The sequence below is a fragment of the Saccostrea echinata genome, unplaced genomic scaffold (genome assembly GCF_033153115.1).
Source record: "Saccostrea echinata isolate AGI-Se365-2 ecotype Australia unplaced genomic scaffold, CSIRO_AGI_Sech_v1 ptg000002l, whole genome shotgun sequence".
Classification (NCBI taxonomy): Eukaryota; Metazoa; Mollusca; class Bivalvia; order Ostreida; family Ostreidae; genus Saccostrea; species Saccostrea echinata.
The window spans coordinates 23,725,081-23,749,539 of record NW_026889751.1 but is presented as its reverse complement, the minus strand read 5'-3'; the positions used below and the strand labels follow the sequence as shown (position 1 = coordinate 23,749,539).

General features: G+C 32.9%; 1 protein-coding gene across 1 annotated transcript; it reads left to right on the top strand.

Moving 5' to 3' along the window:
- Nucleotides 1-1,529: 1,529 nt before the first annotated feature.
- LOC133201754 (NAD-dependent protein deacetylase sirtuin-2-like) lies at nucleotides 1,530-12,142 on the top strand. Its single transcript, XM_061337552.1, has 11 exons — nucleotides 1,530-1,569; nucleotides 2,046-2,152; nucleotides 3,099-3,155; nucleotides 3,873-3,941; nucleotides 5,062-5,185; nucleotides 5,870-5,941; nucleotides 6,298-6,353; nucleotides 6,449-6,525; nucleotides 7,357-7,414; nucleotides 8,929-8,993; nucleotides 12,080-12,142. The coding sequence occupies exons 1-11, from the start codon at nucleotides 1,545-1,547 to the stop codon at nucleotides 12,099-12,101; spliced, it is 732 nt and encodes a 243-aa protein (XP_061193536.1). The 5' UTR covers nucleotides 1,530-1,544; the 3' UTR covers nucleotides 12,102-12,142.
- The last annotated feature ends 12,317 nt before the right edge of the window (nucleotides 12,143-24,459 follow it).

Below are 24,459 nucleotides of genomic sequence, written 5' to 3'. Positions count from 1 at the left end.
AATATTTGTTAGATGAATAAATTTTGTTATATACCTCTTTATTTTTTTAGGATAAACAGAAGGAAAGGGTGCACCCAGGTGAGTTTTAACAAGACACCATTGAATGAAATGATTGTTAATTCAACATCTAAGTCTTCAAATATTCGTAAAAGTGTTATTCAAAGCAAAGATCCTGTACTTACTATTATTTGACTTTTCTTTTGCCAGTTAATTAAGTTGTCGTTTCTCCATCTGTCTGTCTATTGGCTTGTCAACTGTTTGTCCATCAAACTGTCTGTGCTCTATCTATACATCTTTTTGCTTGTTGTCCATCGTCTTTCCATCAGACTTTCTTGTTCTCCATATCGATCTCTATCTATAATTGGTTTGTATTTACACAATTTCTTGCCTAGCAAACGGTCGTCGCCCGCGTGGCGCAGTGGTTAGAGCGTTTGCTCTAGAGTCGCGGAGTAAGGACCTTAGGTCGCGTTTTCGAATCCACTGAGGGACGTACATGTAAAGACCGGTCCTTCGGATGAGACCGTATAAACCAAGGTCCCGTGTCGCAGTAGGTGTTGGCACGAAAAAGATCCCTCATTGCTCAATGGCCCTGAGTGCCGAATAAAGGTATAAATTTGCAGCCCTCCACCGGCAAGCGGTGGCGTCTCCAAATGAGTGAAATATTCTCGAGAGGGACGTTAAATAACAAACAAACTAACTAACAAACTGTCTATTTACTTGTTTGTCTATAGTCTGTCTTTCAAACGTTATAGTCCTCTATCTGTCAGTCTGCAGTGTATTGGCTTGTCTCTATCTGTCAGTCTACAGTGTATGGACTTGTCTCTATCTGTCAGTCTACAGTGTTTTGGCTTGTCTCTATCTGTCAGTCTACAGTGTATTGACTTGTCTCTATCTGTCCGTCTACAGGGTATGGACTTGTTTCTATCTGTTAGTCTACAGTGTATTGGCTTGTCTCTATCTGTCAGTCTACAGTGTATGGACTTGTCTCTATCTGTCAGTCTGCAGTGTATTGAATTGCCTCTATCTGTCCGTCTACAGGGTATGGACTTGTTTCTATCTGTCAGTCTACAGTGTATTGACTTGTCTCTATCTGTCCGTCTACAGGGTATGGACTTGTTTCTATCTGTCAGTCTACAGTGTATTGACTTGTCTCTATCTGTCCATCTACAGGGTATGGACTTGTTTCTATCTGTTAGTCTACAGTGTATTGGCTTGTCTCTTGCCTGTGCATCAATTTTTTCAATCCTCTGTGCGTCTATCGACGTACACTGTATGTACTTTCTGTCCATCAAACTTTCTCATCCTTTGTATATCTCTTAGCTTATTCATTGCTTGTCCCTAAAACTATAGAACTTATAACGATTTTTAGGCTGCATACATGCACATGCATCAGTCAGTTGTAATTTGTTTTAGCTGATATGGGCTTAGAGGATTTGATGAAGTACATGAAGACGAAGGAGCCACCTGAGCAAGTGTTATCCTCTGTGGACCTAGAAGGAATTGTTCAGTTTATCAAAGACAAAAAAGCCAGTAATATCGTAACAATGGCAGGGGCTGGAATCTCGACATGTAAGAATTAACAGCAATTTAAATGTGCACATTATCTAAAATAAAATTACAATTAAAAAATTGTACAATGTAAATAGAATGAATGGTGAAGCTTTAATGTTTGTTAAGATTAAAATGTTCATCAAGGATTAAAAAAAAACATTAATATAACAATGGTCGGAGCTGAGACCTCTATATGTAAGGAGTAACAATTATATATTTGTGCATATGTTCTTCTAAAATAAAAGTTAAATTGTAAATAGAGAGGTTGGTGAAGTTTTTAGAAATATTTGTTGAAATTAAAATGTGAAAGTAACTTTTTTTGTACGCCGTTGCATCCATATCATAACTATTTTGTAAATTGAGATGACAGATTTAATTCGTCTTCTGTATAATTTTCTATATTTCCCCCTCAAGCATGGAAGTCATTTTGCTTAAGTTTCAATCTTTAATTAACTAAAGCTTAAAAGTATAACAGAACTATTTATAATTTTTAGCGGCTGGTATACCAGACTTCCGATCCCCAGAAACTGGACTCTACCATAACTTAGAGAAATACAACCTGCCGTGTCCCCAGGCTATATTTTATCTGGAGTACTTCAAGGTGATGACCTTTATCTTGTTGTATTACTAGAGTCATGGGAATTTGGTTCCAGTCTATAAAGAAAACAATGGGGAAGTTTTATTCTCGAATGTTATTATTTTACTTTTATTTCCTTTGGAATTACTATTGCCTTTATTTTTGAGACATAATGTTTGTATAGTCTCTGTATAAAATAAGTTCACTTCTCCATGGCACCTGATCCCACCTCTGATGTTTTTGGAGGTCCGTGTTTGCTCTGTTCGCGATTTTTATTGTCTTAATGGGCTTTGAGCTTTAATGCTGTTCGTTATCTCCATATTTCATCATAAAAATTGATTCCTCCAACTATTGATAAGATTTTCATTTCCATTGGAAGACAATCTTGTAAAATTGGCTTAATTTAAGAATATGTTTAAGGCACAGAAGTAAATATTCCTCACGAAAAACAATATAACATCTGAGTGTAAACAATTCAAGTTACTGTGCATGATTATCATATAGTGTAATTGTAATGACCCGGTATGAAAACGTTTGCCAGTGATTGTTTAATTCATAGGAGTCACTTATACGTCTTGTAATTTTATTATATCATGCATGTAATTTGCTACATATAGATTAACAGATATGTTTATATCAAGTATTTTTTCTATGATGTTGCTGTTTTAGTTTCACTAGTCTCCACTGCAGAATAAAATTTAAAAAAAATATATGAAGAGAAATTTGGACTTTGATTGAAATATGAATGAACAAAACTGAGTTCAAATCAGAGCTTAATCACTATAAAGTAAAAGACTATAAAAGCTACAATAAATAACCTTTGTTTAGGTAAGCTTTATAATTTCTTATTATCTAGTATGTTTTCGAACCTAACTGGTTTTTTTTTTTATTGTAATCACCTTATTGACCTTTTTATGCTACACAGCTCTATTTCAAATTTATAATAACTGAGAGCCATTTTTTTTTTCAGGAAAATCCTGAACCCTTCTGTATGCTGGCAAGGGAACTTTGGCCGGGAAAGTTTAAGGTAAAGATAGTTCAACAATCACTGTATTGCCTAGAGGGTGTCAATCATTTTGATAAATAAATCAAAGTTGGCTAGTGATTCACTCTTTTGAACATTTGATGTTGTGAACCAGTTTTACTCTGAAGAATGCATGTTAATAATAAAGGAAAATGTCTCCATCACAAATATTTATTTAGATATAGTCATGAACAAGTTTTAAGCCGAAAATCAAAAGCATAATATTTTTGTCCCGTGTTTCTGTCTACAAAAACATTAATATTTGACTTCAGCTTTTGAACCTTCGTATTCGGTAAACTCTTCAGTTCGAGCTTATTAAACTAATTGTGAATTAAATTACCATCTTGCCAACAGTTGTAGAAGTAAATAAAAACTAGGTGGCATCGTGATGGGTTTGACAAATAACAGGAAATGGTAAAATTTCAATTAAAAATTTTTTTGCCCTATAAAATGTTGTAAAATATAATAAGTAGTTTATCCAGGAAGTGTTGTTTACATCACAAATTAACCATGTCAGGGGGTATTGTAATTTTTGTTTTCAATAATTCTCGAATGAGAATCATAGGGTATTGTTAATTTACAGTAAATGTCAAGAAATGAAAGTGATCAATTCCATTAAATTTCTCAAATCATTCAACAAACTTCGCATGGTATTATTTTTTTTTAGATTAAATAGCCAATTGTACACATTCATAAACGTTTCAATTTTCTCCATTGTAGCCAACACCATGTCATTATTTCATTAAACTTCTGAATGAACATGGACTGTTGAAACGCCACTACACACAGGTATATCTCCTACAGTCATTCTGGTGATATACAAATACATGTTTATATCTATAACATACATACAGCTAAAAAAATTACTTAACCTTACAGTCATGCTTTTGTAAACAAATTCACATCTTTGAAAGAAACATAATAATTCTAAACAAAGACATTATACAAAAGATATAATGGATTTTGCAAAATAATGATAGTTTTTATGTTCATGATTGATACTGCACTTTGTAGTATCTCTTGTTACTCCACCATTGTCACGTATAGCAGCGTAAATGCGACTTTACTGAAAGATATTACTAAATGTACTAAGTGTTCTTGCTTAGTGGAATCAGGAAAATAATTTTTATTTCAACAGAACTTGGCATAGTGCCAAAAGAAAGTTTCTCAAACACAATGCAGTTTCTACCCTTCAGTGGCTAGGAAACAGTCCTGATTTAAATCCATGTGAATCATTTGAGGTTGAATAAAAAAGATCATTTCTTACAACATGTCATTGATTAAAACGATACATTGAAGGTATTCCAGAAGGAAAGGTACTTATTTCCACAAAAAGTTCTCTGGAAGTATAACTCGCAGTGTGCATAGTCTCATGTAGGGTATTATTTGTGCCAGTGGTGGAGCAACAATAAGTACCACAATGTGTCATTTATTAATTTTTAATCTAAAGTTGAAATGATAATTTTTCATGCAATAATTTTCAACTTTCAGATTGAAAATTAATAAATGACAAAAGTACAATATCAATTATGAACATAAAAACAATAATGATATTGCAAAATTTATCATATCTTTGTTTAGAAGAATTATGTTTCTTTCAAATTTTGCTCACAAAATCTTGTAAGGTTATGAAATTTTTGAGTTTTATAATATGCATATTTGTATAGATTTGTTACACATAAGTAAATTTTAAGATTTCTTTTTCCTTCTAATTTCTTTAATGATTAATGATTTAATAGTTTTACGGTATTTGTGTTTTCTTTAAAAACTTGATGACTGAAACATAGTACATTCATGTACTCCAGAAGGATAGAAAACATAGATGTGTTTTACCAAAGTGTATATTACATCACAACAGTTTTGTATCATGAGTGAACAATAAGCTAATATTTTTATCGACTGTCTCTAGAACATTGATACTCTGGAGAGTGTGGCTTCAATTGACGCTGATAAAGTTGTGGAAGCTCACGGTTCATTTCGCTTGGGTCACTGTCTGGAGTGTAATGCTGAGTACACACAAGATTGGATGAAAGGTGAGTAAACACTAATCTCAAAGTCACGTGTTATCACAGCAGTCACGCCCACAACTAACATGTGTTTACATCCTTGTACAGAATCACTAAGCTGTATCTATTCGATCATTAACACTAATGAGATAATTATAAAGCAAGTCATTTGCACAAATACCTACCCCCTCCCGAAAATAGAAATTTAGAGAAGCAGCCTTCTTTTGCCAAAAAGTTATGTCAGAAATTCAGATTTGGTGGTTTATTGTGTTTTTATTGTTTCAAAAACAATAAAAACACAATTAACATGAAATATGGAGATAACGAACAGTATTCAAGCTCGAAGTCCAGAAATGCAAATCGAGAGCAGAACAAACACAACCTCCAAAAACATTAAAGGAGGGATCAGGTGCCATGGAGGAGTAAGCATCCCCTGCCGACCGGTCACATCCGCCGTGTGCTCCTTGTATATCTATAACTGACATATTCTCTTACATGATTACTCTAAGGATGCATAAAAAATACTCTCATTAACCTAAAATTTGGCAGTTAGATTCATCATGCATTTTCTAGATGTTTGTATAGAAAATTATCAATGTGCATTTTTTTAATGATAAATGCAGTGCTGCTGGATTTTCTTGTGAAACTTGTACATAAATACATGTTAATGTCTATAAATATTCTAGTCTTTGTCTCATTTTTTCTTACCAGGGAAAATTTTAAGTAAAGAGCTTGAAATTCCGAAATGTGAGAAGGAAGGTTGTGATGGAATCGTCAAACCTGGTAAAGTAAGATAAAACTCATTTAAAAGGATGTCACTGTGACCTCAAATTCCTTATAACAGAGATTCTTTATATCCGTAAACATAGTGAAAAACATAGCGAAAAGTCTTCTAGGGATTCGTAAAAAGTTCCCTATAAGCGAGATATCCTATAGAGCGAGTTCTTTATAACCGAATTTTACTGTAATCATTTTTTTTTCGCCAAAAATTGCTTTTATGTATATATCAGGAATAACATACATGCACTGGTCATTTTCAAAGTCATAATACAGCGATGTGAATACAGATTTTCATGTCACTGGTAATCCCAAATGTGTTCCTCGTGTAAAATGTGTTCTGACAATCTCATGTATTACAGATGTCGTTTTCTTTGGGGAGACGCTGCCAGAGAGGTTTGCCAAATGTGTGAAAGAGGTGAAATTAGCTACTTCATTTTTACCCTGTCAAATTGCAGAAGAAAACTGTTTTTAAACATCTGCATAGCACAAAAATGATTTCTTCTGTTGTAGGATTTTAAGAAATGTGACTTACTGATAATCATGGGTACCTCTCTAGTTGTACAACCTTTTGCCTCACTTACAAGCAGGTAATTGCAATTTATTCGCATCATTTACATGTAAATGTCTTTAAAGTGGTTATGGCGGCAGTTTTCGATGAAATATAAAGATAACGAACAGTGTTCAAGTTCAAAGGTCCATTGGAAGAATAGAAATTTGGAGCAGAGCAAACACGGACCTCTAAAAATATCAGAGGTGGGATCAGGTGCCATGAAGGAGTAAGTATTCCCAGTCGACAGGTCACAACGGCCGTGTGTTCCTTGTTGTAATCGAGCAAAGAGAAAAATCTGTAGATAATTCAGTTTGAAAATAATGGCTTAAAATTTGTATATAAATATAAGGAAAAGTATTTTTGACTTGTTTAGAACGTTTATGCAGAGTTATGACTCTTGGGGCGACAAAAATTCTTAGATATACAGATTTATTTCACTTTAATTTTGCTTAATGAAATTACTTGGTCAACTTTCAACAACTGTTACAAAAACCAACAAAAATACACTTTAACTGTATTTACAATTGCAAAAGACATAAAGCCTTATTGATCATAGCTACGAATTGAGTTATGTTCTAAGTGAGTACTGTCTCATCAGAAATGATTGGTCAAGGACATTCAAACCAATCGTATGGTCACTGATAGTTTTTTGGATAAGTATAGCCAGTTCACAGGAATGGAAAGCTTTCAGCTTACACTTTAAATAATAGATTGTCTGTGAAAAACATTTAGGCTCTGAAAATCCCAGGGGACCTCTCTGACTCCCCGCTAGATCCACCCATGACATTGTATGTGAAAAACATTTAGATTCGGCTACCCATGTGTGTTTCTTATTGCAGACGTATTAATAAAGTTTTTTTTGATATAGGGTTTGGGAGGAAACACCAAGGTTGTATATTAATTTAGAAAAGACAGGAACTAAACCGGTAAGTTCACTCATAAGTGAGATGAGGAAATATACCTAAGTGTTCTTGAAAAAGATATTTTTCTTGATTTGGTATACATATTTTTTTTAATGTTTTTGTTCGATATCTCTTTATAGTCTTTCCTTGACTACTTTCTGATTATCTATTTCAAAACAACTTGAAAAGTTTACATACAACAAAGCAGAGAGAGAGAGGACGTCATGATAATTTTGTCTGTAAGGCGCTTGCTCCGTGATTGGAAGGTTTTGGGTTCTTGCATTGGCCGCGACAAATATAATTCGATAGAAAATACTTCGCCAAGCATTCGGCACTTTAAAGAAAATGTTGAGCGTCTATAGGATGAGACCTTAAAAACTGAGGGCCTTTCTCACGACATGTGTTGGTACGATAAAGGTACTTCAGTGGCCAGTGCTGAGCATTGATCTAAATTTGAAGTCTTTCACCGAAAATCGGTGTCATCTCATATGAATGAAAAAATCTTGCAAGGGGTGTTAATCTACAATCAATCAATCAATCAACAAAGCAAAGGATTTGTCAAATGGAACATCCGTCCTCTTATTTGGTTATTCACCGGAAAGGCAAAGGTTCTCTGTTCAACAAACTACCAACATTAAAACTATAAAACAGTTTATTTTGCCTTTGTACATGGCACCAAAATTTGATACTACCTGAACTAAATATTTAAGTGATTATTTTAACCAAAAGTTTAAATTTATGTCATGTGTCTGTCAACTACCTTTTATAGCTATTTTGAACGTCTTCTGTGCTAAAGTATAGAAAATTTCATTGTGGAAACTTTAAGACGGCAGAATTGGATCTCATAAATCACATCACTTTTCATTAATCACATCATCTTTGAGAAAACGCTATCTCTCACCTTTCCCTGCATTTTTGGTACAATTTCACTGAGACATGCTATAAAAATTAAACTAGAGCAAGATACATAATTCTAGATATGAGTTTTTATTCCGGTGAAAGGATTTACTATGTTTAGCAAAACTAGAATAATTTTTTTTTTCAAAACTCTATTTCACCTAAAGTTTTCATCCGTTTTTCAGTTTTTTCAATAAAACGTCTAGACTAAACCAAGATAAATTATTCTCTTGATCTTGATTCCATAAATGGTGTTTTCATGACTTAAAACATCTTTGAAATTCCATTAAAATTGCTATACTTTTCCTACTGTTTTGGTACAATTTCAATGAGACTTGGTACACAGGTATATTACATCAAGATACATAATTTCATGCATCGGATTTTTATTTTGATGATTGATACTGAAATCTGATTATCAAGGTTATAATAATCTGAAATTCATGAAAGTACTACTTGTCCTACACTTTTAGTATGGCTGTAAATTAACTTTGTTACAAGTTTAGAAAATATCAAAGTACAGGATTTAGTAGATCCCCTACCCCTAAACTGGCACAAGCCAACGTTTTACTTTAAAGCTTTTATGAATTCAAACCAGCATAGCTATTGTCTAATCAGACATATGTTGTTTTTTTTCCCAGACTAATGGATTTGCTATGTTAATGTTTGGAGGGGGTTTTAAATTTGATGCTGAAGATAACTATAGGTAAGTATTACTCAGGATATATAAAAGCAACTCTAAACAATAGAGCAAATTCTTTGTTTTGAATATGATTCAGCATTTGACTATCCTATTAATAATGTCTTCTGTATGTTAAAATTTGCATTTAGGACAGATCACAAACTTGATTTGCATAAATTGTATTACTCTCCCCTGTCTTTGTCTGACTACCCCCTGCCAATCCTTATATGGCCTAGATGACATGTTATTTGGTAAATATAGATACTACCCCCTCCCTCTTTTTTGACAAAATGTTAAACATCACTTCTTCTTCCATTTTATGCCCGACTATTCCCCATGGCCATCTTTTTATGACCTATATGTAAATATATATAATGACATGTCCTTTGGTCATTATAATCAATATAAAAGCATCTTATATCTGTAGACACATTTAAGTCATCAGCAACAGCAAAAACAAGTCTACATTAATTCTAGTCAAGGGTTCCGAACTTATGGTATAGTCATAATTTTCACATCATTATGACGTATCATAACGAGTCATAGGCCTTTTTACAAAGATTATACGACTTAAAGACCAAAACTTAAACTTATCGTAAATTCTTTCAAAATTACTTATTCTATAAAAAAAAATTCCTTACATGAAAATTTCTTTTAAAATTCTTTTTAGAATATTAAAACCGTTTTCGTATTAATGTAAAGAAGAAAGTTATTTACAAAATCATATACGTTGATCTTAGTCAGTTAGTCTTCTAAAAACTTTAAGAAAATTTAAAATCACCAAATTTTAAAAAGTCAATAACATCAAAGTGTACGACTTTTCGACATTTAATACAACCATTCCTCACGATAACTTGAAAACTAGGCCTTCTCATGTCATAAACAACTGCTTCTTCAATGAAATTAGAACTCGGAAATAGTCATATCTTGTGTTTGGTCATCAACAAAATTACTTTGTAAAAAATTACTCTGATTCTACACACAAGTACTCTGAATACTAAATTTTACTATGGAATGTTCCGTCTACCTGATCAATACATAGGGCTGCTCAAGGCCGATCAACAGGGGACGCTATCTCCTCCTAGGCACCTGATTTCAGGGGGTCCGTGCGTTATGCCTTATGCCCTATTCACAAAATTGTATTATGTTTAGATTTTTTGAAATCGATCACTGTTCGTTATATTCACCTTTTCATTCGCAAGTTGTTTTGTAAAATAGGGCCCAGAATCATAATACTCTAGATTTTACCCTTCAGCACGTATCAGTACTTAATGCTTTGTTATAAAGAACCATAAAAGTCCCTTTCTTTTCACAAACCATGAAAAAATTCCAGTTTTAAAATATTAACATATATATCATGAAAATATTCTTATAATTTTTTTCTTATGTTCCTTAAATATTTTAGTGAACTTACTCTGTGTATTGAAGGGATGTTTTCTTGGAGGGCTCTTGTGATGATGGTTGTTACAAACTGGCAGACATGTTAGGATGGGGCGTAAGTATTGGTTAAAGATATGTTACAAACTGGCAGACATGTTAGGATGGGGAATAAGTATTGGTCAAAGATATGTTACAAACTGGCAGACATGTTAGGATGGGGAGTAAGTATTGGTCAAATATATGTTACAAACTGGCGGACATGTTAGGTTGGGGAATAAGTAATGTTAAAGATCCCTTTCAAGTTCATCAGTATGTTTGGATTTGAAGTAGTATAGATCATGAATCTACTTTATGCTAACTAGTGTGTTTGCAAGGAAAGTACTTGTAGAACAAAGCTATGCTACAAGCTGACCAATTAACATATCATTATTGGGGTACTCACAATAATAATATGTTGGTCAGCATGTAGCATAGCTATGTTCTACAAGTACTTTCCTTGCAAACACACTAGTTAGCATAAAGTAGATTTATGATGGTTGTAACACTTTGAAAAACATATCAGTACTAAAGATAATAAGATTGTAACAAGACTACCAACACATTTGGGTTGAGAGTATTGTAGACAAAAGCTATGTAACATTCTGGCAACCGTTTTTGGATTGGTGAAATTGTAAAAACATTGTACATGTACTAGAGGTGCAAGACGCTGACATAGTACTACAGATGAAAGAGGTGATCAACATGTTCATGTAGATCATACAATTGTAACACGCTGATCAAGACATTAAAATTGGTGTAACTATATAATATGCTAGCAAATATTTAAGGATTGGGAGGGGTTTGATATTCTAATTTATTATACTTCTATTCAAACGTTTCCTATATAATGTTTAGGAGGTAGAATTTCATTTCTTAGTCTGCAAATCTTTGTATATATTTCCAAGCTATCCTCTGATACATTATCAATGCTATCCATCTCCCATAAACTTATTTCTCATAATTTGCTTTTCACATAGTATAGCAAAGCTATACAATGTATCCTATAAAGTGTACTATCCACCCCTTAGTAAGAATATATATACATCAATAAAATAAAACAATTATTCACTGGTTGTAAGAGGGATAACTCTTTTGTTAAACCCTTGACGAGAATTGCTATGTAATCTCCTCGAGCAAGTCCTCGGTGAATAGTTTTTGTTGTGGTTTTGATAAAATAAGTCTTAAAGCTATCTGACCACAGCCAGTAGATAAGATTTGAATTTACATTCACATATCTAACAGGAGAAAAATGGTGATAAAAAAGGATTGTAGTATGACCATTGGTCATATCAGAACTTCTGTATAAGTCTTTTTTTGGCACTTTTAGAATTTTACAAATTAAGTTAAAACAATTATGAAACATTACAGAAAATAATTATATGTACAATCAAAATAAATTTTGATAAACATTAAGATAAAACAAACTCGTCCAGTGATTGAACATGTCTAGTTTTATTTCTAAAGTTTACCGTTAAACTCAATTCCTTTTCTATTAAAAAAAAAAAGTGAACAACTCTTCAGTTAAATCCCAATTTGATACTAAAATTCTCAACAATTTTTTTTTTTACTTTCGGATGAGCTTCGTTAAAAAGAATTTAAGTAAATAAGTTAAACAATCTTATTTCGATGGAAAAAGTGAAGAACTTTTCAATTCCTAATTTGACAATAGAAGTTCAATTTTTATACTTTAGGATGAGCTTCGGGAAAAAGTGAAGCAGGAACACAAAAGGATTGACAATGAAAATGCAAGAGAGGATCTCAGGAGGATTGACAGTGAAAATGCCAGACAAAAGAAACAAATTAAGTCAACTTCATCTTCATCAAGAAAAAGTACTTTGACACCATCTTCAAAAAGTACAAAAAATACTTCAACTCCATCTTCAGGAAGTACTTCAACGCTGTCTACAAAAACAAAAAGTACTTAATCAAGTGAAGTTTAATGTTGAATTTATTGGGTAGGGGTAAGAGCAAGGAACTGCAGAGTTGTTATTGTCTTGGGGAATTAGCTGATGTGCAGGACGCTCAAGTCTTGATGCACTGTGTGGAGGCAGTATCAATGGTATCGATACATGTACGTGTATTTGTCGACTTGCTATTGAATGCATTTAACAAACAAGTCATAACACAATAAAATAAGGAAGGACAATCATAGAATGATATAACAACTTACAACGAATTAACAATTACGTTTTTGTGTGTGTCTAGGAAATAAAAAAATTAAAGTTCTAAAAATGGTTTTGTTTTCTACAAGACTTCTTTTTTTATTTCTATAAATCAAAACATTTTCTGGAGGCATCAAATTAATAACTATTCAACTAATGTAAATATATACTTTTTACGCTGTAAAAAATGGCGCTATGATTATTGCAATATATACCAGGTATCCCGAGTGATCAATAAATAACTGTAAACACTGTAAAGTGTTGAAGGCGTTGAAATATAACAAGTCTTCTTTTAAAATTATTTTTATCTTTATAGAGGAATGAAGTATAACAATTTTTTTTTAAAAATAATATTTATCATTATAAAGGAATGATTTTTTTTTCTGCTTTTGATTTCCTAAAGTATTCATTATGATAAAATTTCTTTACGAAGAAAGGTTTTTAAATTAATGGATGGAGTTTAAGGTATTTCCACCCTCCTATGATGTCATGGGTTTTTACAAATACTTATTAAATTTATGTCCCATTGAAACATATCTTTTAGAAGAATGCTTTTCAATGGGTGTAATAACAAATATTGTTTAATAAAAGAATTTAAAAAATTGAATATTTTCTCGGTTTAATCAATTATTCAATCTTAAAGAAATGTTGCTAAGGGCAATAACTTCTTCTCATGTATCTATATGCAGCATTTTCCTTATTGTACTTCTAATGCAAAATGGTTTCCCTGATTTTCCCAATTCAAACATATTTATAAAGAAGCAATTATTTTGGAACTTTCAACATCACGATTATGTATTTGAACCAGTTTTTACATTATTTATATAATACTGTTTACTAAAAATGTACGATTTTTAAATGCTGACATATGCTTCTGTTTATTTATGTCTTACATCTTAAAAATATGGCAATCAATATATTTTTTTGTGATTATTTATTAATTTAAACTAATTCGTGTCACGGTAGGCGTTGGCACGATAAAGAACCCTCACTGCTCAATGGCCCTGAGTGCTGAGTAAAGGTCTTAATCAGTAGCCCTTCACCAGTATATGGTGACGTCTCTATATGAGTGAAAAATTCTCGAACAGGACGTAAAACAACAATCAATCAATCTACTTTTAACCCATAAAATTGCGAAGATGCAAATACCTTAAAATAAAACATTTCAACATAATTCTAGCACAAGAGAAATTGTAATGATAGAATGGGTCACAAATGAATTTTGTTGGCTCGTTTAATGATGTTTATTTGTTTTTGTTTTTGTTTTTTTGTTTTTTGTTTTTTTGTTTTTTGTTTTTTGTTTTTGTTTTTATGCCCCGGATCGAAAGATCCCGGGGGTATATTGTTTTTGTCCTGTTTGTCTGTTTGTCTGTTTATCTGTTTGTCTGTTTGTCTGTCTGTCTGTTGTCAACTTTAACCTTGCCCATAACTTTTGATTGGTTGGAGCTATGACTTTCATATTTCACATGTGTATTTCTTTCTTTTGGGTACCATCATATTTGACCTTTTGACCTTGACCTTGGAGTTTGACCCGCTTTTGCAAAATTTTATGAGACTTTAACCTTGGCCATAACTTCTGAACAGTTGGTGCTTGGGGTTTCAAACTTCACATGTGTATTCTTTGTGACAAGGCCTTCCTTTGGATACCAACCACTTTGACCCTTTGACCTTGACCTAGGAGTTTGACCTTGAAAAATTTTAACCTTGGCCATAACTTTTGAACAGTTGGTGCTTAGGGTTTCAAACTTCACATGTGTATTTCTTGTGACAAGACCTTCCTCTGAATATCAACCACTTTGACCCTTTGACCTTGACCTAGGAGTTTGACCTTGAAAAACTTTAACCTTGGCCATAACGTTTGAATGGTTGGAGCTAGGGCTTTCATACTTCACATATATAATGCTTGCGACAAGACCTTTCTTTTGGATACCAACCACCACTTTGACCTTTTGACCTTGACCTAGGAGTTTGACCTACTTTTGAAAAACTTTAACCTTGGCCATAACTTTTGAATGGTTGATGCTAGGGCTTTCATACTTCACATATGTAATCCTTGTGACAAGACCTTCTTTGGATACCAACCATTTTGACCCTTTGACCTTGACCTAGGAGTTTGACCTACTTTTGAAAAACTTTAACCTTGGCCATAACTTTTGAATGATTGGTGCTAGGGCTTTCATACTTCACATATGTAATCCTTGTGACAAGATCTTCCTTTGGATACCAACCACTTTGACCTTGACCTTGACGTTTGACTTTTATTTAAAAAACTTTAACCTTCGCCATAACTTTTGAACAGTTGTATCTAGGTCTTTCAAATTTCACAGGTGTATTCCTCGAGACAAGACCTTTCTTTGGGTCTCAACATTTTTTATCTTTTGGCCTGGATTTTGACTTGCATTTGAAGAAACTTTAACCTTCGCCATAAGCTGCCATACGGGGGCATCAGTGTTTCACAAACACATCTTGTTGTTGTTGTTTTTTTTGTTTTGAATATGTACTCTTTATAAAATATTTTTTTAAAATGTATTGAATAAGATTAGCAAGGAGAACATCACTGTAATGATAATCAATTAAGCTAAAAGAATAAAATCTTGCATCAGTCAAAGTATTGAAAGCACTTCAAATTATACAGCAGTTTAAAAGTTAACTTGTTAACTCTTTTAGCACAAAACAACAAAAATCATAAAAAGTCAGTCATTTTTCTTTCCTCTAGAAATTTCCTTGTAACGGTGTACTTACTACATTTACATGTCAATTATACAAATACCAATATTCTTTTTTATGAAATTATTTTTTGTGATTTATAATAGAGTGAAAAGAAGCTTTTATATTCCTTCTTGTATAAACACGGGTATTTTCTTTACATATTACCCACAACATTCTTGCCGATTGTAATTCAGCTCGATAATATTACCTTCAGTAGCTTTGAGTAGTAGTGGGAACCAAAATTGCTAACAGAACCCCTAAAAACAATACAAATAGATAAGAATGATGAAAATATTGCCAGGATGTCTATCTTGAGCTTCAGACGTTAAAAGTATGCAGTATCATAAACTATTATACTAGCAAATACTTGTGTATGTTGTTTTTGTTTGTTAGGTAGTTTTTTTTTCATGAAGGCATCTTCGCTAGCCAAGAGTTTCTGATACACTACCCTCCTCACAAACCATTGACCAATGGTTCTCTCAAAAGTGGGAATTGTTTACGTCACGTGATCACGACTCTTATCACGTACACACAAATTGCGTCATCGACAGAAATATGCGTTTTTTAAATATATTTATTTATATATATTTAAAGTATAATTAACAAGCAGGTATCGAGCGATGTTTATTTTATTATGAAGGGTGCATATCCATATCTGCAATATAAATTTCTGCAGATTATGTGCATATCTGCTGAAAGTTAGATGACACCATAGCTATTTATAGAATGGCAAGTTATCTTACGGAACGTTATTTACTAGTGCTTTTTATTCCCAAGACTAAAGAGTCAAGACATATCCCGAACGGAGATATCATAATTCAAAAAAGCATTCTCTGATTGGTCGAACAATATCAATTGATTCGAATTAACTCAAGAAAAAAATCCCGACTTTATGATAGCACTATAGGCCAATGGTTTGTGAGGAAAGTAGTGGATCAGAAACCTTTGACTAGCGGAGATGCCATGAAGCTAGACTTTAGAATAAATCTAGTGTTGCATTTGTTCTATTGCCAGCGACTGATATTTAAAACTGTTTTTCGTACTTCAGAGTGAATCGTTGCAAATTACTAGTAGAATGGTGGTTTTTGAACCAGTGGCATAGAGAAAATTATTTGTATTGCTTTTCTACACACAAATAAATGAAGAAAAAAGTAACTACCATAGGAACATTGGACTTTATTTGTTTCAAAGAAGGCTGTTTTTCAGATGATTTTGGAATATCTGGTATTAGAATAATGAGTAACAATGTTTTCATTATTTAGTTTGAATTCATTTTTATTTCATAGTACTCACTTGAAAACCATATAATTTTATTGCACACCATTTGCTCTAACATATACTGGTACAATGTATCAGAGTATGAAATATTTAAATTACTATGTATAAGAAACTGACGTTTTAAAACTTCTTTTAATACTTCCCTTACTTATGCAGCAATATACCTTCATCACCTGCATACGGGGTATATATCTCTCAGTTGATTCGATACGCAAGAGCATGCTCTACGTATGTACAATTTCTAAAACGAGGTAAATTATTGACAAACAAGTTGATGAAACAAGAATATCAGCTGTCTCGTTTAAAGTCATCATTTCGGAAGTTCTATTGTCGATACAATGACCTTGTCAGCAAATACAATTTATCATTGAGTCAAATGCTGACTGACGTTTTTCATACTAATTGTTAGGCCATTATTTACACACTGAATTGTCGACGGATTTTTCCGTTATTTCCCGATCATGACAAGGAGCCCACGGCGGGTGTGACCGGTCGGCAGGGGATGCTCACTCCTCCATGGCACCTGATCCCACCTCTGATATTTGGAGGTCCGTGTTTGCTCTGCTCCTATTTTGTATTGTTTAATGGACTTTTGAGCTCGATTACTGTTCGTTATCTCCATATATTTCATTTATATGTGTCATCTGTAAAATACTTTTGATATATGAAGCTTTACATGTACCAAAACTTTTACATGACATTGTTTTTAATCGTTTTAATTTATTTTGTCCTTTATGTTTCTTGCAGTCTGATTCAAATCAACCCTTCACTAGCTCCTTTTTATTTTAATTGTCACGTGCAATCAAAATAAAAAGGAGCTAGTGAAGGTTTGATTTTATTCAGACTGTGTTTCTTGTTGTTAATAAGTTATATTGTTTTTTATATTTGCTGTTTGTAAGCTTATTTTAATGTATATTTATTTAATGTATCTATTAGTTAGCTTATCATGAATTAGAGATGGTCATGTTTACATAATATCATTTCAATAATAATGTTTTGTTCATGGATGTGAATTAATGCGCTGTAGACAGTGTGTGAAGATTTAAAAATGAATCCCACCAAACATTATGTATATACAGTATAATTATATCCCCGCTCCGAAGGAGGGGGGTATATTGTTTGACTCTTGTATGTCTGTGTGTCCGTTTATCTGTGTGTCTGTCCGTAACAAATTTTTGTCGCAGTTTTCTCAACAACTATTCATCGCAGATTATTGAAATTTTAGAAAACTCTTTGTTTAGGCATGCCATATGTTGGGATTCATTTTTGTTCGAATCCGATGTCAACTTCGTGTTTATCCGTGAGTCTCTCCGTACCAAATTTCCGTCGCAGTTTTCTCAGGAACCTCTCAACACAGATGCTTGAAATTTTAACACACTCTTTGTTTAGGCATGTCATATGGTGGGTTCATTTTTTTTAATCTGATGTCAACTTCCTGTTTATCCGTGTGTCTGTCTGTATCAAATTTCCGTCGCAATTTCTCGGCAACTTACTCATCGCAGATTTAGGCAAGTCATATGATGGGATTCATTATTGTATGAATTCGATGTCAACATGAGAGAGTATATTCACATCAGAGGGGGTATTGCTACTGAGCATTCGCTCACAGACTTCTTGTTTGTATTATAGAGCTCATGATATTAAAATTTTGTCTATGTATGTGTTTGTTCATGTACAAAATATTTTTTTTTTATTTTCTTTGAAGTGCATTGCTAATATTCTTTTAAATTAAAAGTCTGTTAAGAATCGGTTTCTTGTACAATTATAGTTTACATATAATCATTAAATAACTATATGTAGTTTATTGTGTATTGGAATGATAATAAAAAAAAGGGTGAAGAAAACGATCAGTGATGGATCTCATAAAAACTTCAAGCAATACAAATCTGTAAACAGGGCATTAACAGGGCATAAACACTGACTCCTGGGATCAGGTACCTAGGAGGAGTAAGCATCCCCTGTTGACCTGTCACCCGACGTCAACATTTCGCAAGTTCTATGGTCGATACAATGACCTTCTCAGCAAATACAAGGTACTAGTAACGTTAAGACAAATGTTGACTGACGTTTTTTCATACTATCTGTTAGATCATTACTTGCATACTGAATTATCTATTTGCCCGATCATGACAAGGAACGCACGGCGGGTGTGACCGGTCGACAGGGGATACTTACTCCTCCTGATCCCACTTGATGCTTTTAGAGGTCCATGTTTGCTCTGCTCCAGATTTGTATTGTTTCAAAGGAGTTTTGACTTGATAACTGTTCGTTATATCCATATTTCATCGGTGAGAAAATGTGCAAATGTTCATAATACATATTGTCGTCGACGACAATATGTGCCGATGCATGACTGTAAATTTTGTTGTCCATTATGAAGGAGGGAGAAAAAGGCTTGTCTCGGCACATAATGTCGCTGGCGACAATATGTATAAAGATGGATGACAACAGGTTTTGGGTAATGCTAAATGTAATGGTAATGCATTGCAATGTATTATTTCAAAATGAAAGTAATGCTAGTAATGTGTTATGCCAAAAAATCTGCATTAATATTGGCAATTCTCAAATCTAAAGTAATTTAATTCTGACATTACACAGCACTATAATGCATTATTCTGTTTATATACTGAAACGCAAAAGAAACGCAACAAGCAGTAATCTACAAATATTTGAATTTTTTATCTAATGATTTTCAAAAAGGAATACACTAAAGTAAAACTTAATTTGAAAACATCAAAGATTTGATTAAAATGTTAAATGATTATCTTTTAAAGGGTTTTTATCACGTATCTAAATTTCTTAAAAATGAAACACTATTATATTCTTGAAACATTTAATTATCGTTTAATTATGAAATAATGTTGAAAACGGCCGTAATTAGACGATAAAACGCCCGTAATATAGGGTCCTCGAAGTAAAAATCTCCACTAATTAGATAGGGGTCACGTGGTACTGAAACGTCATAGGTGTCAATGGTCAATAGAACTCGTAAAGCTTATCGTAAGAAAAAATATATTGAATAGATTTTTTACGCTAAATAAATAGAATATACAGTATGGCCGGTTGAAATTTTGACATCGACTATATTCCTTTGGTTATGGACGGTCAATCTTTTAGGTATGAACGTCTAGCAGAGAGAAATAACCAGAAAATATGCCGACAATTAGAGAGAGGTCACCGAAGACGAAGCCGTTGACAACTCGGGACTTCAACTAAATAGAACGAATTACTAAAGTTTAACTTGGTAAACATTTATAAATATGGGAATTTTAAATTCTCATTCATTATTATTTTAATTGATTATGAAAAAATAAATCCTGTATATCTTCTATCTGTTCTAGCAGTGAATATTATATACTAGAAATGACACTTCTTCAATGGCGACGTACGCCATTACAAAGTTCACAACATTCCTACTAGATTCTGTGCGAATTTTAAAAAATGTGTTTGTCATTTATTATTTTTTTTTTAAAGTATCTTTCCTTAAAATATTTTATAGTACAGAAAAAAAATTGTGATCGATTGGGCATAAACGATTGTTCTGAATGGAAACGCCATAGCATTTGCAGAGAAAGACCCCCCTCTCATCTCTCGACCAAGTCCAGAAAATGTGGAAAAAATTCTTCCTAAAACCTTTCTTATGCACATTTGTGCACCATAAAGTCATACATTATTCCTTATATGCTGTCAATTATTCAATTATCACTTAATTATTTTCAAACAGGTTTAATAGACACAACAAATGAGCCCTTTTGCACACACAATAAGTACTTCGCTTGACCAGGATTCACACCTATGACGTCAGCGCGATGGCGCGTAACATCGGCGATCAAAATATTCATATTGAGAAATTCAAACTTTGAATCGCCGAAACATCAAAAATATTAATTTTCTAGCAAAGATCTTTAAATATATGATTTTAATAGCATGTAAACTTTGTCATATAAAAAAAATTTTGAGACCTGATAAAAACCCTTTAACTTTAGAAAGTAACACAAGACTGTAAAAACAACCCCCACCCCGGCCATTCAATTACAGCGTGCAAGTCTACCATGCACAACAAATGCAGCTTGATTTCTACGATGCAATAGGTTCATCGAACTCGAGATCTGAGCGAAAGAAATATTCTTTGCCATTTTTAAATGTCTGTTTTTCAGATGATGAGGTTGAATTTTCTCTAGCCAAGCGCAGTGTAGTAACCCTTGGACTTCCGGTCCAAGGGCTGTCATTCATGCTAATGATACGTAAGAGCCTGTTGAGGCGTGATGTAGGTCATATTTGCATCTGCAACTCTCCATCACCTTTATATTGAGATTTTCCAGGTAGAGCAATGGAAGAAGCCATTTTCAGGAATCCTTGGCATCGCTTACGGAAAAGATAGGGGAATTTATTTTTCGGAACATTGCTGATTTACTTATGATAAACAGATACAATACCTTAAAACCCCATAATATTCCCAAATATTTTGTTAAACATGCAATTTTTGATATTTGTTAAGCAGACTCAAATTTAACCTCCGGTAATGGTATGAAAATCATTCAACCGTTAAATTACCGATATTTACAAAGTTGAAGAACTTACTTTTTAGATACAAAATTATATCCTATATGTATTATTTCCCCCTGAAATGTGATGTTGCGTTTCTTTTTTGCGTTTCAGTATACTTGTTCTTTAAAATTACAAATGGACATGCAGTCAATGTTTAAATAAAATATTTTTTTAAATAATAAAAATTAATTAAACAATTTAACGTATTGAAATAAATTCTCTGTATATTTAAGTGCACTAACTTTTATAAAATATACAATTACTACACATTTAAATTTTTATACTATTTTAGATAAACCTTAACTTCAAAGAATATTTAATAACGTTTAAACTTTCATTAAAAAAAATAATTTCAGTATGAAATATAACAATTAAGGTACATTGTAAACAGATAATTGCCATCTGGTGAATTGAGTGTCAACAAAACACACAGTTTAGGATTAATCTTAGAATCCAAGCAATGTACTGTTTTGAGAAGTGCTCCAAAAACCGGTCGCTTTCTCCTGGTTGTGTTAATGAAAAAATAATTGAGCTGATCTAGCTAGAACTGATCATGACAAATCCATTAGACCAAAAAGGAAAAGAACTATATTGTCGCCGACGACATGTACAGAACAATATGTACCATCACACCCCATCCTACCCACGGCCATTATTTAAACACTTTTTAAACCGACAATTATCACAGTCAAAATTCATTATAACATCCGTAGAATTTGCAAAAAGCTGAGTTAAAATCCTTGTATCATCAACTTATTTGTCAGTAGCTTGCTTCGGTCTAAGAATTGATCGTACTCATAGTATGCCCATTCGTATCGAATCAGTAGGGAGACATAAACAACATTTGCAGGTGATGTTGGAATATTACTATCACGTGAATATGGGAAGTTGATGATGGAAAAGCTGAAGTCATCCCATTTGTCAAACAGTTTAGTTATTAGTTGTCATTATCGTCTATAGTCAGTAAAACATCCAAATATGACACAGATTTGGTAGACTCTGTAGTGTTTTAATTTCGAATTCACCGGGATATACTAGTATTAAGTCGACACATGAATGAAAGTAACTTTTGTTATTGATACACCGTCGTCGATGTATTTTAGTGTCGATTGAAGGTCACAGCAAGAGTTTTCTTCTTCTAATGTAGCATGGCCAAAGTTTTTGAATAAATTGTGCTTCATATGAATATAAATACAGGTCAGCTAATAACGGGGGCACAATTAGTTCCCATGGAAATTTCAAAAGATTGTTGAAAGACCTCGTCTCCAAAGACTAAATAGGTATTGTCAATGAGGAACTCGTAATAATTATATCAATGATTTAACTTAAAATATAATTTTTAGCTCACCTGAAACAAAGTCTCAAGTGGGCTTTTGATTACAAAATGTTCGTCTGTCTATCGTTTGGCTTGTCTGTAAACTTACATATGAACTTCTCTAAAGAACCAGAAGGCCAATTAGAAGGGGATTTATAGATTTATTGAAACGAAGGGCAAAGTTTTTTAAGGGAAGATAAATAAGAAATATTGAATTTGGTGACCTTTCAAAAGTATGCCTAAGAACCACTTAGACAGAAAAGAAAGTAAATTAGGAATAAGCTTCCCAAATAAGTGTAGATTCTAATGTGTTCAAATCCTGGCCCCCAGGATAAAGAGGGGTCACAGTTGTGGATCTTTTTTTTTGTTTGTTTGTTTGTTTGTTTTGTTTTGTTTTGTTTTTTTTTTTTTGGGGGGGGGGTGTTTTTTTGTTTTGCTTTGTTTTTTTAACATTGGGATACATAGGAAATCACCTTAATTTTAATCTTCCTTTCAGTACAGCAAGGCCATGAATAGTGATACAAATATGCAAACATCTTCTTTTACTGCAGATTTAAATTGTCTAAATCGTAAGTCCCCCAAGGGGAACTTTTAGACCACAATAGGGGATTTAAGTTATACATTGGGATATAAAGGGTTTTTTTTTTTTTATTTTAAAATCCTCTTCTGAAGAATCGCTAGGCCTTTAATTACTAGTAGATATTAAAGTAAGAAAGCATTCTCTGGTAGTGCAAATTCAAATGACGACCACCGATGGTAGGATAACTAGGCCATGATTGGCAATATTAATATACAGGCATGTTGATGTAGATTCAAATATGTTAATTCATAGGCCCTAGGGCTAGGGTGGGGCTAAAACAGGAATTTTAAAAAGCTTTATATAAGTATAGGAAATTAAAGAAAAATTCTTTTACATTGTAACGGGGCCAAAGTGTTTGGATTCAAGTTTTTTTCTTTCAAATTATGGACCCGAGTTAAGAGGGGCTAAAATTAGGGATCAAATTTTACATACTAGTATGGCATGTACAATGTATACAGAGGAAAAAAACCTCAGAAACACAAGGTCTAGTTTAAAACTGATGTATATGATTCCCGATTCTCACTCAAATTTAATAAAGCATTCAATCTTTGAGCAGCTGCATGAAGCCAGACTTTAGTCCCTTTTGAGCTTAAAGTACGACTTAAAGTGTGTTCCTTTGCTTAATGTCTGGCTTTCAAAGATTTTAAATGGCAAAACATCATGATAGAGTGACCTTTGATAAAAATAAAGACTAGCATTTACTTCATTGACACTATGTAGCATTTACTTCTATTGACTCTATATCTTCCTATCATCTCGAGAGGAAAAACAATCTAATTCAGGAAATCTGTGTCCCTTGCTTCAGGGGAAAAAATGGTAGAAGACCTGAAGACATGCAGTTAAATTAAGAGAAAAAAGGTTGACCTCGATCTTTCAGCTTTTGGCTTTAAGTCAGTAGAGGTCTTTTTAAGTTAAAAAAAAATCATGAGCGTACGTTGAGAACTGGTCATCATCTGAAAACTATGTTTGCAATATATGAATTTCTTACCTTTGTCTTTGACCTTTTGACCTCAAAATTAATACCGATAATTTCAGTCATATTGACTAAAGGTATAATTTTTCAATTTCAAAACCTCTCAGAGAATTAGTTATCACTAAGAAAACCAATTTATACATGTACAAGATTTGAATTTTTTGACCTTGATTTTTTAGCTAAAACTCATTATAGGTCTTCTTTAAGTCATTGGGAGTTATAAAAGACTTCATAGAAAAAGCTCATAGAAAACTAAAAGTTATTATTTGGAAACCATTTTTTGCAATGGACAAATTTCTTACCTATACCTTTGGACCTAAAAATCAATAGGTGTATTCTTTTAAGTCACTGATGTAAAATTTCAGTGAAAAAACTCAAAGACTTTTTGAGATATCGTCTGCAAACGAAATGACAGAATGACAGAGTTGTTTTATGTCCCATTCACGAATTTTTCACTCATACAGAGACATCACCATCCACCGGTGAAGGGCTTCAAATTTAGACCT

Coding starts and splice junctions, on each gene's coding strand:
- LOC133201754 (XM_061337552.1), top strand. CDS start 1,545: ATGGCAGGGGCTGGAATCTCGACAT. Junction 2,153..3,098: donor TTTATCTGGAGTACTTCAAG/GTGATGACCTTT, acceptor TTTTTTTTTCAG/GAAAATCCTGAACCCTTCTG. Junction 8,994..12,079: donor GATGCTGAAGATAACTATAG/GTAAGTATTACT, acceptor TTTATACTTTAG/GATGAGCTTCGGGAAAAAGT.